The sequence below is a fragment of the Aedes aegypti genome, chromosome 3 (genome assembly GCF_002204515.2).
Source record: "Aedes aegypti strain LVP_AGWG chromosome 3, AaegL5.0 Primary Assembly, whole genome shotgun sequence".
In the NCBI taxonomy this organism is placed as follows: Eukaryota; Metazoa; Arthropoda; class Insecta; order Diptera; family Culicidae; genus Aedes; species Aedes aegypti.
In genome coordinates this window covers 254,323,268-254,341,114 of record NC_035109.1, presented here as the reverse complement: position 1 = coordinate 254,341,114, position 17,847 = coordinate 254,323,268, and the positions used below count along the sequence as shown (strand labels likewise).

General features: G+C 36.9%; 1 protein-coding gene across 6 annotated transcripts in view; it reads left to right on the top strand.

Annotated features, from left to right (window-relative positions):
• The window catches only part of LOC5578523 (serine/threonine-protein kinase Genghis Khan), a 186,804-nt gene that overhangs the window by 130,542 nt on the left and 38,415 nt on the right, over positions 1–17,847 (top strand). For all 6 annotated transcript variants that reach the window (XM_021855845.1, XM_021855842.1, XM_021855843.1 and 3 more), the window contains 5 exons: positions 2,022–2,395; positions 10,570–10,674; positions 10,872–12,760; positions 12,821–13,135; positions 13,213–13,319. In XM_021855845.1, the coding sequence (XP_021711537.1) occupies positions 2,022–2,395; positions 10,570–10,674; positions 10,872–12,760; positions 12,821–13,135; positions 13,213–13,319 (2,790 nt within the window). The remainder of the gene's footprint in view (positions 1–2,021; positions 2,396–10,569; positions 10,675–10,871; positions 12,761–12,820; positions 13,136–13,212; positions 13,320–17,847) is intronic.

Here is a 17,847-nt window from a genome sequence, read left to right as displayed (position 1 = left end):
CCCACGACCATCAGCATGGTCATGCTGAATAGCTGCGCGTTTACCGCTACGGCTATCTGGGTCCACTTATTGAAAGATAATCGAAAAGTTGCCTTAAGAATTAAGAACAAGCTTTTGGTCCAGAAAATTCAGTTCCGCCGTATTGTATGCTGTACCAATGTCGACAAGTTGTTGTGATACCAATAAGAATGCTCTACAAGTTGAAACCTCTAAAATAAAAATTTGTAGATGATCCTTAAGCTTAGGTTCAGAATATCATAATTAGCAAAAAATCATAGTTAATTTCAATTACACCTACATATAAAGCAGGGGTGTTCAATTTGTGGCTCGCGGAGTATTTTCGTTGAATACACACAGAGCTGAATATCATTTGAATTTGATATAAGTATCAAATATTTTGATTTGTTTAATATTTTTAATTATTTGAGCCAACGAAATTGTCAAGAAGAATCAAGTAGAAATTGCCTTTTCAGTGTTATAATATTTGTTACATCCAACCAAAATCGAGCACTAGATTGCTGTAGCGGTAAACGCGCTGCTTTTTAGCATGAATAAGCTGAGGATCGTGGATTCGAATCGCCTCCGGTTGAAGATCTTTTCGTAATAGAAATTTTCTCAACTTCCCAGAGCATAAAAGTATCTTCGTACCTGCCACACGAGATACATACACTCCCGTGCAAAAGTTTGGGTTCACCCCCTCAAAAACATACAAAAGTGTTCTGTCCATATCACTGTGATTACAAGTCCAATTGAAACTCTTTAAGCCGCATTCAAAAGGAAAAGAGTTATTCTTAGTTCGTATGTATTTCTCCAAAAACATGTTTTGAATTTTGTTTACTAAATTTTTACTTAAAGTTGTGACATTTAAAAAAACACACTGTAAAATCTTATCTAATTTTCTCAGCATTTGATCGACCAAAATTTTAAATGAAAGTGTCATTAGAATCGTAATCTTATATTTTTTGAAGAGACCCCATGAAATTTTGGTGGAAAAATCTGAAAAGTATTCAAAATCAATAAAACAGCCAGTCAAGTCATCGTGCAAAAGTTTGGGTTCACCGCCGCACGCACATTATTTTTGTCAATATCTCTGCCAGTTCTCAACCGATTTAATAGTTTAAAGATTTTTCGAGCGCAAATAATGGCGCGTATATGATTGGTTTAAGATTTCATAGATTTTTCGTGTTTTAAGTGGACCCAAACTTTTTCACGATACACCATACTGAGGGGTGAACCCAAAGTTTTGCACGATGACTTGAATGACTGTTTCATAGATTTTGAAAAGTTTTCAGATTTTTTCGCAAAAATTTCGAAAGATTACGATTCTAATGACACCTTGTTTTAAAATTTTGGTCAATCCAATGCTAAGGAAATCAACTATGTTTTTTTTTGAAAAATGTCACAACTTCAAGTAAAAATTTAGTATACAAAGTTCAAACAATGTTTTTGGAAAAATATATATGAAGTAAGAATAACTGTTTGCCTTTCGAATGCGGCTTAAGGAGTTTCAATTGGACGTGTAATTACAGAGATATGGACTGAACACTTTTGTATGTTTTCAGGGGGTGAACCCAAACTTATGCCGGGAGTGTATGTAAAATGTCGATCGACAAAGTTCTCGGTTAATAACTGTGGAAGTGCTCATAAGAACATTAAGCTGTGAAGCAGGCTCTGTCCTAGTGTCCCATCTACGCCATAAAGAAGAAGAAGTAGTTTAAAAAAATGTAAATGAACTCATGTAAGGAAATAATAGAATTGCACAACAGATTGAGCTTTCAACCTAGGGCACTATATAGCACCAAGGGCATCCAATCCTCATTCACCTTGCGCAACGCTGTTCGCCAAAACATGGCTTAAAATTATAGTTTTCAATACCTCGGACCATTATTTTTGTACCCCATGATTATTTTCGTCTGGTGAAACACATTTTCCTCGACCTTCCGGAATAATAATTGCTTTTCCTCACTCACTCGCTCACTCACTTTTATTGCGTTTTTCCTTTCTTCCTTTTTCTTCTGCAGTGATCTCAGCGTCGAACCGGCTCCGCGAGCTCGAGTCGCTCATCATCGACAATGTCACCTCGAACAACAACCTGAACAGCGCCGGCATGTCGTCAGAGAAATTCCTCTCGATCGAAACGCTGCTCGACTGCATGCTGGTGCTATACGACGAGTGCTGCAATTCGTCCCTTCGGCGGGAGAAAACTGTCTCCGATTTTATCGAGATGATCCGCTCGGTGGTGCAGTGCATCAAGCAGTTGCGCCTCTCGCGGGAGGACTTCGAGGTGCTCAAGGTCATTGGCCGCGGGGCATTCGGCGAGGTATGCGTCGTGCGGATGAATCACACTAGTCAGATTTACGCGATGAAGATTCTGAACAAATGGGAAATGCTAAAGGTAAGTGGCACTTTATTGGTGGCTGGGCTAGGAGTGGTGATGAGAAATTGTGGGGTTAGGATGGGTTGCTGCGCAGCAGGTGAGATACATATGGTGTGAATTATGTCTAAATGTTGACGCTACATATAGCGTAATCAAAATAACACCACCCTGTTTTCCATTGCTGCCTAAAAATCATGTGGCATATCCTTTAATTGTCCACTGTAAAATTATAGAGATAGAGATGGTCTAGTTTCACATTTTGCAAACCCGACCCCGACACAATAAATCAATATCAAACCTGTACGCGGCCCAAACCCGCAAGAATTTCCTCGTTCAAATTCGAACCCGACATGAAATCCTTTCTTTGTGAGAAAAATTAGACTAAAATCTTTTTGATGAACAAGGAAGCTTTCAGATTGTTGTTTTGTTCACTATACTCGTTAAGTTTGACTCAAATATGACTTTTTTAAAACCCAAACCCGACCCGTACTTAATTGTGTTGTAACCTTCCAAACCCGACCCGTAAAATTTCTAATGTTCAAACCCGGGTTCGAAAATCCGAGATACGACAATCTGTATTATATTAATCACTAATTTTGAAATTTTTGCTTCCCTATGTTAAAACGATGTTAACCCTCTAATATCCAAATTTTTATTTTCGATCTAAATATCATTTTTAGTTATCTAAAATCGTTCTAAACATGTTTTGAGCAATGATTTATTTTTATGCGCAAATCTATGAATTTTGGTTTTTGATTTTTATAATTTTTATTTTTGAACATCCCCATCCTTTTTCATTTTTTCTTGAAACCTCTTCTAGTTAATGATTTTAGCCAAAAATAAAAATTCAAATTTTTACAGTACTTTTATAAATATTAAATTTTCAATTTTTTTCTGGATTTTTTCTTTATTTTCCGTGTAATTAACGGAAAAACAGGTTTGAAATTATTTTAATACCATCAAGCTCTTCTTCTGTGATAGGTTTATTGTAGAAAAATGTAAAATGTACGATTTTGTATATTACACATTAAATGAACGCCAGGCATTTGTAGGTTATCTATATAAATAAATATGGAATAATGTTTGTATGTCACGAAATGGCTTGAGAACGGGAGTTTGGACTTACATGATTCTTTCACTGATGAATTCGTCCAGAGCTCCGACGTGTTTGTACGAAGAAAAAAATTAAGAAAATCTTCGGAATACTGGGTAATACGGGAGAAAACTAATCTGACATTTTATACACGGGACTTGCATAGCGTTTTTCAACAGCCTACTTGATGGCAAGACGAAGTTTGCCGGGACCACTAGTATAAGAATACAATTTTTCAAACAATTTAAAAAAATACAAAAAAGTTTCAAAAGTCATAAAAAACTTTTCTTATATACGTGTTATGAGTCAAGGTTTAAGCCAAAAATAAAATCATTTTGATTTCCGAGCTACGAAAAAATACACAAAATTCCAAAGTGTACCCCGTCTAAAGGCGGGGTTGGGTATTAGAGGGTTAATGCTCCGCAGTGTAGGAACAAGTTTTTGTCTCAAGCGCCCAAATACCGTTAGGGGAAAAGCACTAATTTTTGACCCACAAGAATTCTGTGCCAATTTTCGGATTTTCATACAAAGTAGGCCAAAATCGTATGAATGGGTCGAAAATAATGCTGGGTCGAAAATTGGTACTTTTCCCCTATTTACTGATTTTATTGCCGCGTTCAAATTTTTGTATCTTGCCAGTGGCGCAACCAAGGGGGGGTTTTGGGGGTCAAAACCCCTCCCTGAGCCGAAAAAAATATAATGCTTACCAAGTATATTTTTTAAATTCAACACTATAATACAGCTTCAGAGCAGTAGCTTAGTCTCATTCGTATTACCACTATGAATTTCAGTAGTTTTCACATTTGTATCCTGCTAAGTTGTGCTTCAATGTGAATTTTTGAAGAGTTTGATGCAAACAAAATTACTTGTGAATTTCTAGTAACAAACTAATAATAAAATCGTTTTCTAGGCTATTTTAAACAAAAATTAGTTTTCCAAAACTTCAGATATCTTCTTCTTCTTCTTCTTGGCATTAACGTCCTCACTGGGACAAAGCCTGCTTCTCAGCGTAGTGTTCTTTATGAGCACTTCCACAGTTATTAACTGAGAGCTTTCTTTGCCAAAGTTGCCATTTTCGCATTCGTATATCGTGTGGCAGGTACGATTATACTCTATGCCCAGGGAAGTCAAGGAAATTTCCTTTACGAAAAGATCCTGGACCGACCGGGAATTGAACCCGGACACCTTCAGCATGGCTTTGCTTTGTAGCCGCGGACTCTAACCGCTCGGCTAAGGAACTTCAGATATATTAAAATCATTTTATTGGGAATCTAGTGGGCTCAGAATTTTGCGACATTCAGTCAGAGCAAAGAAATTTCCGAAGAAGCTATTCTTTGATTTTTAAAGATTTCTAAGAAAAAAATCAGCAATGCTATTGGAGTTTTTTCAGCTCCATTAAGAATTTCAACAATTTTGAGATTTTGTTGGTTGGATCATAAATTACATTCTATTTTCTGATGAAGGTGTTTATTCAAAAAATGTTGGAAAATGTGACTCGAAACTGTCCATCAGAAAAATAAGCGTCCCACTCCAGTAGTACATAAATAGAACTACAAAGTCATCCAAAAACAAAGTTTAATGGTTGTATTGGAATTTTAAGGTGAATGAAATACAATGAACGCATAACTAATTTTTGATCTTTGGACTCGGTCTCAGCGTTTGCAAGGAAGTAGCCTGTAGATGTGTCAATCTTATGTGAGAGTCAGGGGTTAGTCCCAAATCGCTAACTTAAGTAACGGAAGGGACGGGGGCAACTTTCATACATCAGTCTATAAATGTACAACTCACGAGTTTATGCGAATTGCTTAGTTTGAATGATCGTTGTAATGAATTTCAGGCGTGACTTTTGGGTGTGCCTGTCATGGGTATTTACTGGTTCGTAATGAGATCTTTGAAAGGCTTTCATAAACTTTTATTTCGAGACCATCCATTTTAGGGGTCCGCGGGATGTTTGTAGAACTTCAAAGGGGGTCGCACCTCCAAAAGGGTGAGAACCACTGCTCTAGGAGATCTTCCGAAAATTTTAACAGAATTTCTTGCAAGAAAACCTGCAAAGGTTAGTTGCGGAGCTTTCGAAAAAAAAATGTTCAGGGATTTTAATTTTAAGAAATCCGACACGAATTTATACGCCATTTCATCCACGGTAACTCCAAAGAATTTCTCCGAAAATTCCTCAAGGGGTTGTTCCAGAAAATTTACTAAGAATCTTTCAAACAATTCTTCAAATTCAATCCTGTGTTTCATCATTGGGTTCCTAGATTATTTTCTTGGAATTTCTCCAGAATATCATCCAAGGATTACAACTTTATATGAGGTTCCACACGGCGCACTTAATATAAGGTTCAACACTGCAGCATTTTCCCGAAATACTTACTCTAACACATTTTTTCAACTTTCCAGTCGTCACGCGATTTGCCACTGCCAGAACCACCACGCTGCTGTTATGTAAGAAAAGCGAGTTTTTTTCACCTGTGTTGTACAAAATACAAAAGCGCGATGACTGAAATGTTAAGTGATTCCTTTTGATGTTTTTCAAGGAGTACTTTTAGAAAATCCTGCATGATATAAGCCATAGTATCGATTGATTTGTTTTTCTAATTATCCTAACAATTTAACTAGAAACTCTTCTAAAATTTCCTGAAGGGTCTATAAGTTTTTCTAGTAGAACTTTTTCATCAAGAGTGGTTTAAGAACTAAGACAAGTTTTATCGAAGGGTAATTTGAAATTTGCTATGGAAATACTTCAGGAACTTTTTTTGGACATTTTCTCAAATTCCTGAAAAATTTCATTCAAGGTGACAATTTTATAAGAAATTCTTGGAGCCATCCTTGACAACAATTCTGGTTGAATTTTTTAAGACGTTCTAAACGGGAGTCTTGGAGAATGTCCTAAGGAAATCGAGGGAATAATCACTGAATGAAATCGTGGATAACTTAAGACTTTCTTGAAAAATATCTGCAAGAATCTTCAAAGAGTTTCCTGATGATCTCTGAGTTAATTTATGTGGATATATCTGCCAAAAAACAGGTTGTACTCTTTAGACATCCAAAACAAAATTCTTTGATGATTTGTTTTAGGAAAACTCTTGAAGTATTTTCATGCGAAATAATCACTAAATGATGACACTAGACATCAAAACATTGTGTTGAGGTCAAATCCGGAGTGGCTCATATTGCCTAACACCGCTAACACATATAGCAAGATACATTCCCGTGCAAAAGTTTGGGTTCACCCTCTAAAAAACATGCACAATTGTTCTGCCCATATCTCTGTGATTACACGTGAATTCCGAAATAATCACTGCATGTCAGCCCTTGATCTCCTCAACAACTTTGTCGAAGATGGTTTTTCTAGATTCAATCTAGATCACAAGGTATTTTATGTTGAACATGAAACCCCAAGAGTCTTGTACAAAATACAACTCGCGTTACAAAAATTCAGACGACAGCCGAAAGGTTAAGTCACTTCGTACCGTTCTATGTGACTATTTACCGTGCACGCTAGTGCAGTAGACACAGTGGGTTTAGTTTTTGTCATGATTTTATATCGTATCTTGAAGAAACGTTGTTGATGGAGTAATTGTGTTGCTAGTACTGTGCGCATTTATTTTTAAGAGTATTCAAGTCTTAAATTACAATAGAAGCCATAGAAGGTTTGAAAAATCCGTTATAGGAGGTTTAACTGCATTGTCTAAACCATTTCATATTCGCTAAAAAATTACATATGAAGTATTCAAATCATGACATAACAATAAATCCAATATTGCCCAATAATTTCATGCCTTTTATACTAATGCACAGAAATAGGAACCATACATATTAAAAAGGGGGCCTTCCTTAGCCGAGTGGTTAGAGTCCGCGGCTACAAAGCAAAGCCATGCTGAAGGTGTCAGGGTTCAATTCTCGGTCGGTCCAGGATCTTTCCTTGACTTCCCTGGGCATAGAGTATCATCGTACCTGCCACACGATATACGAATGCCAAAATGGCAACTTTGGCATAGAAAGCTCTCAGTTAATAACTGTGGAAGTGCTCATAAGAACACTAAGCTGAGAAGCAGGCTCTATCCCAGTGGGGACGTTGATGCCAAAAAGAAGAAGAACATATTAAAAAGGGTCCATTCATCGTGCGTTCGTTTTTCGACTAAAATACAATAAAAAGTTCATATTTGCATAAAACCTTAAGGCTCATACAATGAAATACATCTCACTAGTAGTATCTGCTACGAAAACTTGTTGAGAATATATAAAATTTGATACTCTAACGTTAAAATGTAAAATTCGATTTTTTGGCGCTTCAACTAGGAGTGTTTAAAAATCTAATTATTAAACAGAATTCACACGATTTTGACCACCATTTGCGATGAATGGAGGCCGCACGGCGACTGGTGACTTGACGATAATTCTCGAAAACTTATTCATACAGACTCAAGTCAAAAAAGTATACAAACTTACTTTATCGATCCTATCCTGCAGACGATTCTACACGTTTCGCTCTGAACCAACTCGATTTTTCACTTTTAGGACGTTTAATTTCTGGATTTACAAAACGACGAAAGTAAGATTTTCAACTTTCGCCAAACCGCTGTATGGAGAGTAACTTACCCACGAATCAAAACAAAACACTACTTGAGTCGATTTTACACTGATAGAAAAACGTCGCAAGTAACTGAATACAACGGCTTATAATTTTGTCATAGAATTCTTGTGTGAAATAATAGGAGCTTAGGCTGGCCATAAGCCAACCAGATAAAAACGGGACAAATAAAAAATAAAAACGGGACAATTTTATAAAGCATAGATTATGCGATTGTGCTACTTTTCCCCGAATTCCAGTTCTCCAAATGACCCGTTTCTCCGAAGCCATTTCCCCGAATGCCCCGTTCCCTTGTAAAGCAATGCAACTCAAAAAAGTGCAATAATAGTCTTTAACCGAGCAGGCGAAAAAAACTAACTAATAGCAAATTTTGATATGGACATACTAAAGTGATATTAACTTGAAAGATATAAGAGATAAAAGATCCGAAAATAATATCTAAAATTTACTCCTGGAATACTAAAAGCATATCATATTTAGCTTTTATAAGCTTTTACCAATATCAGCGAGCTATTCCTTAGATCTTCCAACATAAAATTTAGCTATGGCTCAGAAGTTTCAGGAATAACATTTTGATATTATCTTCAGATCTTTTATCTCTTATGTCAATCAAATCAATATCTCGATTCAATGGTCAGAACTTTGCTGCTGCTCGGGTAGTGAGATAGTGTTGAATTAGAAAGATCGATAAGTTACCAAACAGGGAGTTATTTGATCATTCTCGACTAAATACATATTGCAAAAAATACATATTGTTCACCACCTTGAAATGCAAAAGGTTATGACAATTATTAGTGTTAGAACTTTTCGGAGAACTGAGCTATTCGGGGAAACGGGGTTTTCGGGGAACTAGCATTCTGAGAACTGGCGTTGGGAGAACGACGTTCGGGAAACCGCCATTTGAGGAAAAGTAGCAGACCCAGATTATGCAATCCCAAGCTACATGTCTGTATGATTCAATAAAAATCACTTAAGAACCTTGAAGCTCATTCTTTGATTTCTAAAAAGCAGCGTTTTTTAAGAATTTCCTAAAAAAATCGTTACACTTTTCAATTTTTCAAATTCAAACGTAAATTTTTCTAATATTTCATTACTTTATTGAAATATCCACTTTTTAAACAGTTAATCCAATCAATTGCGTTTTAGAAGTAAACACATAGTTGTTCTTTTTCATTTTAGGTATTATATGAATAATTATCTTATGAAGATTTGTATTTTGGAAATCCACCAAAATTTGGCATAAATATGAATAAAGAAACGCAAAAAGTTAAGCAGAAGCATGTACGGATCAAGTTTAACTCTGTTTGAGAAACTAATAATTGCTTGGAATAGATGAGTAAGACAATAAACTCTGAAATATTTCTAAAAACTGTTTGTTGTGTTGTTATTTTTATTTTTTTACTGGTGTTAAAAATTATGTGCCAATTCTCCATTTCCTAAAATACGGGATAATTCGAGCATTTTCCATAAAACTACGGGACAGTCCGCCGAGGGGATGAAAACGGTACTGTCCCGTTAAATACGGTACGTATGGTCAGCCTATAGGAGCTCCATAGTTTTTGAACGCGAGATCATTGTTTGCAAAATTTAAGCATTGTATACACACGTCGAAAAAATGTTTAAAAGGCAATTCATTTGAAAACAGTTTTAGAAGACAGGTTGTGATTCTTCTGAATTAATTTTCTCAAAACCGTATGGAAGTTACTTACGTCGATTTGAAAAAGTAATCGAAAATTCTTGAATTTAAACTCTAGTAGGGTTTTTTTTCATTTCTGTGTTGAATTGTACATGGTCCTCAAAAAGAAAATCAACTACGCTCAAATTAAGTATAAATTTATGTATGATAAATTTGCAGTGGACATCACAAAGATACAGTATTGGACATATGAAATGCACCAAAGCTGTTTTCCCATATAAAATGGTCAACTTCAGAGAGCTATATCTCCGCCGTTCCTCAACCTATTATTTTCATTTTTTTTTCTGTGACGAGCTGTAAATTACCTCAATGTTCGATAAGTATTGATTTTTTTTTTTGAAACTATTAATTCAAAAGTTACAGATAGGTTACAGATAGGAAAAAAATATACCAGAACAACAGTTTATTTAGTAGGCAAATTACAGGTCGTACCATTTTAATGTCTTCAGCGCATTTGGTCCTTATCAATCAATGAACAAATGCGCTTAACACACCAAGGTGTTTAGGCGCCTAGTTTTTCAGCTATATCACTTTATCGTCACAGAAAAATGAGACGTATCGGCTTAGAAACGGTGAAGATATAGCTTTCTGAAGTTGACCTTTTTGTACGGGAAAATGGCTTCGGTACATTTTATATGCCCGATACTGTAAGTTAAATAGTTTTTTTTTTGTAGAAAACAGTGTTGTTTTATTGATTTAATGCACACGTATGAATTATTGAATAATTCACACCTTCGTGTTAATCGTAAATGTTTTGGTTAGATTCCTCTCCCTAATGATGACTTCCGTGTTGTAACTTTTTTTTGCAGCGTGCTGAAACGGCGTGCTTTCGTGAGGAACGCGATGTGCTGGTGTTTGGTGATCGGAGATGGATCACTAACCTGCATTATGCGTTTCAAGATGATATCAATCTGGTAAGTACGACAGACGAGAGCATGACTGATGCTTAGGTTATACATAGTGCTGAAGTATTTTTGGAAATGGGAAGGCTTGAACAATGACGTCGTCTTGAATGATGACTTTCGATTCCTACATCCCATTTCCAATTCTTCAGTACGAGACCACAAGTAAGGTAACCTATGTATTGTAACCAATTTATCTCCCATCTCAGTATCTTGTGATGGACTACTACTGTGGTGGTGATTTGCTCACGTTGTTGAGTAAATTTGAGGATCGACTCCCGGAGGACATGGCCCGGTTTTACATCACCGAAATGGTACTCGCCATAAACAGTATCCACGAGTTGAAATACGTTCATCGAGATATCAAACCCGATAATATCGTTCTGGATGCCAGTGGGCATGTGCGGTTGGCAGATTTTGGGTCATGCTTGAAACTGGGACCTCAGGGTACGGTGCAATCTAATGTGGCCGTGGGAACACCGGATTATATATCGCCGGAGATTCTACGCGCGATGGAGGACGGTCAGGGTAAATATGGCCCTGAATGTGATTGGTGGTCGTTAGGAGTTTGCATGTATGAAATGTTGTTCGGCGAAACACCTTTCTACGCGGAAAGTTTAGTGGAAACTTATGGAAAAATTATGAATCACAAAAACTGCTTCGATTTCCCTAACGACGACGAGGAGTTCCAAGTTAGTGATAATGCAAAGGATTTAATCAAAAGATTAATTTGCTCACCAGACTACCGATTAGGTCAGAACGGTATCGATGATTTCAAATCGCATCCGTGGTTCGAAGGAATCGACTGGGATACGATACGAAACGGCCAGGCGCCGTATATACCTGAGGTTTCTAGTCCAACCGATACGTCCAATTTTGATGTGGACGACACGGACATAAAACTGTCCGATGCGGTGCCTCCAACGACAAATCCCGCCTTCTCAGGGCACCACCTGCCTTTCATTGGGTTTACGTTCACCAAGGACAGCAGTATATCGGATGTGGGGAAACTGTCACGTGCCATTAGCAACTTAACCAATAGTCAATTACAACAACCGTTAGCTCCGCTCAAGTTAGATGGTAATCAACAACGTTCTGAAGAGAAACGTCTCAGTCCGGACAGCACACGGAAGCTGCAGGATGAAATCAACATTCTGACCAAGCGGAATTGTGAGTTGGAAAGTCAAATTAAAAGTTTCGAGCGGCAAGAATTCGCCGTCCGAAGTAGTGGTAACTCTTCCCTGGGAGATACGGTCGATGGCCAGTTAGATGCTAAGTTGAAGGAGTATGAGAAAATCAACCGCCAACTACGGCAAGAGAAAGAAGATCTGCAGAAGGAGCATGCAGACGCACTTGAAAGACTGAAACTACAAGATAAGGAACTGAAGGACGCTCTCAGCCAGCGAAAGTTGGCGATGGCTGAATACACCGAAGTAACTGACAAGCTATCGGATTTGAGACAGCAAAAGCAGAAATTATCTCGTCAAGTACGCGATAAAGAAGAGGAAGTTGAAGTTGCGATGCAGAAAGTCGATACTCTTCGAAGTGAGCTGCGAAAAACAGATAAGTCTCGAAGAGAAATGGAAGCGAGAATGCAAGACATATTGTCAGAAGTTACCAGAGAACGGCAGCTGCGAGAGAGATCGGAAGACTATTGCAGACAGTTGCAAGCCGAAAGAAGTAGAAGTTCGTCCGATTTGGGTTCATCTACGTCGCTAGGAATCTCATCATCCGACTCGATTCGGTTAGAAATCGATCGATTAGAGGTGGAATACAGTGAAAAGATCAACCTGCAACAATCGCGATACAATGCGGAGATCTCGGCGCTAAGAGACCAGCTTACTGAAGCCGATAACCTTCGTGAGATGCTACAAATCGAGTTGCAGCAGGCTCGTGATAAGCTGGACTCGACGCGACTAGAATCCCTCACTGATTCAGAGGAGACCATCATGGAACTGCGCAAGCGGCACGAACGCGAGAAGAAGATCCTACTGGATGATAACCGTAAGCTGAGCGCGGATAGGGAGATACTCAGCGAACAAAATCGACGTCTACAAAACGATCGACTGCAAATGGAAAGCGATTATGAGGAATTGAGGTTTGAGCGTGATGGCTGGGGCCCAATGTTTCAAATGTTAACATTTGATTCCGATTCTAGGAATAAACGCCAAGCATTCAGTCAGTGGGAACGACAGATTTCGGAGATCATTCAGTGGGTTTCGGACGAAAAAGATGCTCGCGGTTACCTGCAAGCGTTGGCTACCAAGATGACCGAAGAATTGGAGTTCCTTAAACACTCCGGTTCACTCAATCACAACTCCAGTGACAAGAATTGGCGCAACCGTCGGTCGCAGAAGCTGGACAAAATGGAACTGCTCAATCTGCAGAGTTCGTTGCAGAACGAAATTCAAGCCAAGGCCCTCATCTCGGAGGAGCTGACACGAACCCGAACGGATTTGGTTGCTGCACAAAAGTAAGTGTAAGTTTTAGCAGACTATCAGAATCATACTTTAATGTCGCTTTCTGTTTCTTTCATTTTTTTACTCGCAGGGACCTTCGAGAGGCGCGCCAAATTTGCGAGTCGTTCAATAATGAATTGAAACGCAAGGAAGGTCAAATCAAGGAACTCCAACAGCGACTGGAAACGAACGAAGGATGTAAGTCTACCCATTTTTATAACTATTGTTTTACAATCGTTTCCGCGGAAAACTTTACATGTCCTCCAAACTCGCTGTCCAACATAAATTATCGCTGTTTTTTAGAGATTTTCGTGTAACAATTGAACGCTCCGTTTCTTGTGTTTTTGTGTGGAGCGAATTGTTACGACGAATCAGAACAAGATGTGCTGAAAGGACCAAACGCATCGTATATAAAGTAAAACTTTACTACAAGTGTGCAAACATATTTCCTTGTTTCCGCCTCCGTATTGAATGCTTGTCACATCACACTGCGCCAAATTACCATCACATCGATCATTCATCCGCATACATCTTGTGCTCTTTAGATAAGGTTTCCGTATTTCTCTGTTATTGGTATTCTAGTGCAACAAGGGAGTGCAAAATATGAGTTTCAAATAAGTTCATATTAAAAAAAAACACATTTTAATATTCATTTGTTTAGAAAACGTTCTGCATCAGATAGAAATCATTATGTGCCACGAAACCATCAATAGTATCCCAAACTATAATCTACAGTATCTATGGAGCTCACCTAGAAGGGCATCTACACTCTGCAGACACTCAACACACTAAAAGCAGAAATCAATTTGAACATATAAAATGTTTAAATTTTCACACTCTTTTTCATCCGTTGTTTTCTCAGATACAGGTAGAATACACTTCAACCTTTTCTCACGCTCTCTTATGTTTTCAATACCTTTATACGGTAACAAATTACGGTCTACATGTTTCGCAAAGTAGTTGAGAAACAGGACCTTCTTAAGTAGCCATAAATGATACATAATCGTGTTGACATGAATATGGAAAAAATTGCCTAAATAATGTAGGCTAAAAAAATTTCGAGCCAATCGAATCCTTGTTCGAATTGCTAATGCACTTCCTTGTAAAAACAATAAAAAAAGTAAATTATTTTACACTGAGAAGATAAATTTCTAATTCAACATTCAAAACTCTCACTTCATAAAGACTTGGTAATGGGTTTCTCATACGCTTGAAAATAAAATTAAAAAAAAAAAAACAAACAGACAGAGCCTACAAACTATCGCACAAAAGAGTCAAAATCTAATCGCTTCGCTCAGTCAGTCTTAGTTAGCTCTAAAAAGTGTTAAAAACAGAAAATCGAATAAGAAAACAAACAGAAAAGTAACCAAAAACCGAAAACTAGTGCAAAAAAATCACAACAAACATACAAACACGTACACTAACCGAGTACCGGGAGAAAATAGAGACTCATGTGAGTGGATCGCCACCAGACTACCGTACGTGCACGGCATGCACTATACAGAGAAAAAAGAAGAAAAAAACAAATGATAAAAGATGAAAGAGGGAGAACCGAAAATTAATAAATTAATAATGATAGTGTGCCGCGTGGGGCGCACAAATCAGGTCTAATCTCCTATTGAGTGGGATGCTCCTCGTCCCATGCTGGTTCCGCTCGCTCTAGTGAACCACCCGCCGGTAAAAAGTGTTGATAATTAAATCACTATAATGAAATTATGCTGCCCGAAAGCGCACCACCCCGCGCACATTCGCGTGGCGCAAAAAACAATTCCCGATCGCGACGGATCGTTCAGAGACATATACAGGAAAAGCGCGCAAAAAATAAGTGAAATTGTTATTTACGGCGTTCGTTTTTGTGTCGTTTCTCACGCTTTTCGTTATTGTTTGTCGGAAGAGCAAAACAAAAATGCATCGATTTGATTGGCTCACTTCAACCTTTGGCGGATGATAAGCGGGCTGTGATTAGCTTGAGAGAGTGCCAACTAATGCGATGATGAAATAGTTGCGTAAGCTGATTGAGATAATTCAATTATATAATTAGATAAACACAATTCCATTGTTTTCCGTAAATTTTTCTTTAATAAGCGAAGGTATCGGTAACACCACCATAGTTATCAATCTCACGGATCATAAGAATATATAAATTTCCCAAACCTTGACCTTCTTTGTTTTAAGAATAGCAATCAATTAACATTAATGATTAATCTGGATTGCAAATGATTAAAACTTGCAAACGAGGCGAAGAAATTTGTTGTTACACAAGAATTGGACAACCTAGTTCAATAATTTGAACATTTCATCAAGAAATGTCTGAAAAAATCTCTAGATAATGTTGGCCTAAACCCAGAAGAAACCCTTGGTAAACATTTCTGCACAGATAATTTCTTGAAGAATTTTCTTGAAGAATTCTGTTAAAGTTTAGTGAAGTTTCCACCAAACACACTTAAATTATTTTACCGTATTCCGTGAATTTCAATGTAATCTCAACAGCTGAACAGTTCGGTAAAATAAAACATCGTAGGGGAGGTGGTGGCAAAATGAACAGAGGTGGTAAAATGAACACCCTGCCTTTTACCGAGTGAACACAAATTTCAATGAATTTTCATCACGCACGGACGATTTAGAGCATAAATCGGAGTGTTCGGTTTGATACGGAGATCAATTGAAGTAAAAATATAACCGACAACCAAGATTTTAGAAAACCACGTTTGAGGTTTTTCAGTAAAGTGATGATTGTGATGATTTGTGATCTTGATATTATGACCTAACTAATTTATGAATTTCATGATTTGTAAATCATGGTGTGGGGATCAGATTTTTATCCGTGTAGCCATTCCGAATGTAGGGGAAGATTGGACACCTAAGCTGCTAAATTCGTAATTCAAAAACTATTTATTTTATAGGTCTTGGGGCCTATTTATAATAAATAATATCGCTTTGGTACAAACATAAATTTGAAAATATAAATATGAATTTTGACCAGAGTTGCACAATTTGAGTAGAGATTAATCATAAACTTTTTGGTTTATAATCTAAATTTGTCGAAATAGTCATTTTTAGAGTCGTACAACAGGTAGAAAGTGAGGTTACGATTCGCCACTGACTAAAACTATCAATATCAGTTGCGAACTATCAATATCACTTTGATCTGGCAACCAACAGCAGTGATGCGACATCGCACTCTAGATCATAATCACTGCAGAATGAATGATCACGTGGTAAGGGGCGGTCCATTAATTACGTAAGACAATTTTCAAGGTTTTTCAACCCCCCCTGGCAAGATTTTTTGTATGGAAATTAAATTACAAATAAATTGTATAGCGCGTAAGAAATCTCAATCATGTTGATGCCTACCTCAACTAGGAAATATCTTGAAAATTTGAGCAGCAAAAAATTTAAAGCATTTTGATCGCCCACTTTAAATTTATCGCAAATGCCCCATTTTGTGAAAAGTGCTTTTTTTCCACTTTGAACTATTGTTTAAACGAAAGCATTTAGAGCACTGTACCCTTTAACAAAAATAATTGATTTAACAAGTGAAACAAGTATGTAGACAAAATTTCTCAATAAAATTCATACTTTTCAAAATATATCAAAACCGAAATTTTGACATGTTTTTTAACATGGTACACTCGCGATAACTTCAAAGTGTGTGATCAAAACGGTGTGAGTTTTTTACTGCACAAATTTTAAGTTATTTTCTAGTGGCGGTAGAATTAGATCAATCGGAGATCTAGGAGTCAAGATCCGAGTTTCCAAACTTGGCCATTTTGTATGAAAAATGGCAAAATTATCTTCTTTTTTCGCTGGTAACTGTATTAAGCCAAAAAACTTGTTGAATTTTTTTCCGTACTCTTATCTAAAATCTGAATATGATTGTAATTATTAGAATTGAAAAGATCATTTGCATTAGAAATGTTCCAAAGAGCGGAGAACTAGGGTCGTAGGTGCGCTGAATTAGGGCTTTTTACGGTATATGAGAATACAATACGATGTTTGTATTAACTCTTCTTCTACCAAGGGGGTGAAAAATTACGCCAAGGGTCAAAAAAAGTTGGAAGTGCAACTTTGAACAGTTTTCGAAGCGATTTACAATTTTTTCCAGCAATGGAACCGGACACTATTTAGAATTGATATTCATTTTTCATTTCATTTTTGAAATAGATGCATCTACTCAAAGTTATTAAGAAAAAGACACTTCCTATTGTTTTGGAAAGCGCATTTTTTTCCACAAATTCAACAATAAAACAACATTTAAAGCGATGACATGTAGTTTTTTCGACATTAATTGGCTTGATTAAGTAAAGTGAACATGTTTGAGCAGAAATTGAAAATTTTTATTACACACAAAAGTTCTTTTACTTAAAAAACCCTTTTTTGACGCGTTTGCCTGTAACTCAAAATTCAAAGCGATAACATATAATTTTTTCGACATGAGATTGATTGTGAAAGTCAAGTGAATATTTTTGAGTAAAAAAAGGAATTTCCGATAACACTCAAAATTGATTTTACCCAGAAAACCACACAAAAAACGTATTTCTTGAGCGTTTTTGTCTGTAAATCAAAATTGAACGCTTTGACATATAGCTTTTCCAACATGAATTTACTTGCAGTGGTGAAGTAAATATTGGAGAATAGAAAAATGAATTTTTGACTACATTCAAAATTGTTTTACCTACAAAAATTTTGAAGTGCAATCAAAACTTTATTTTTCTACTCAAATTTA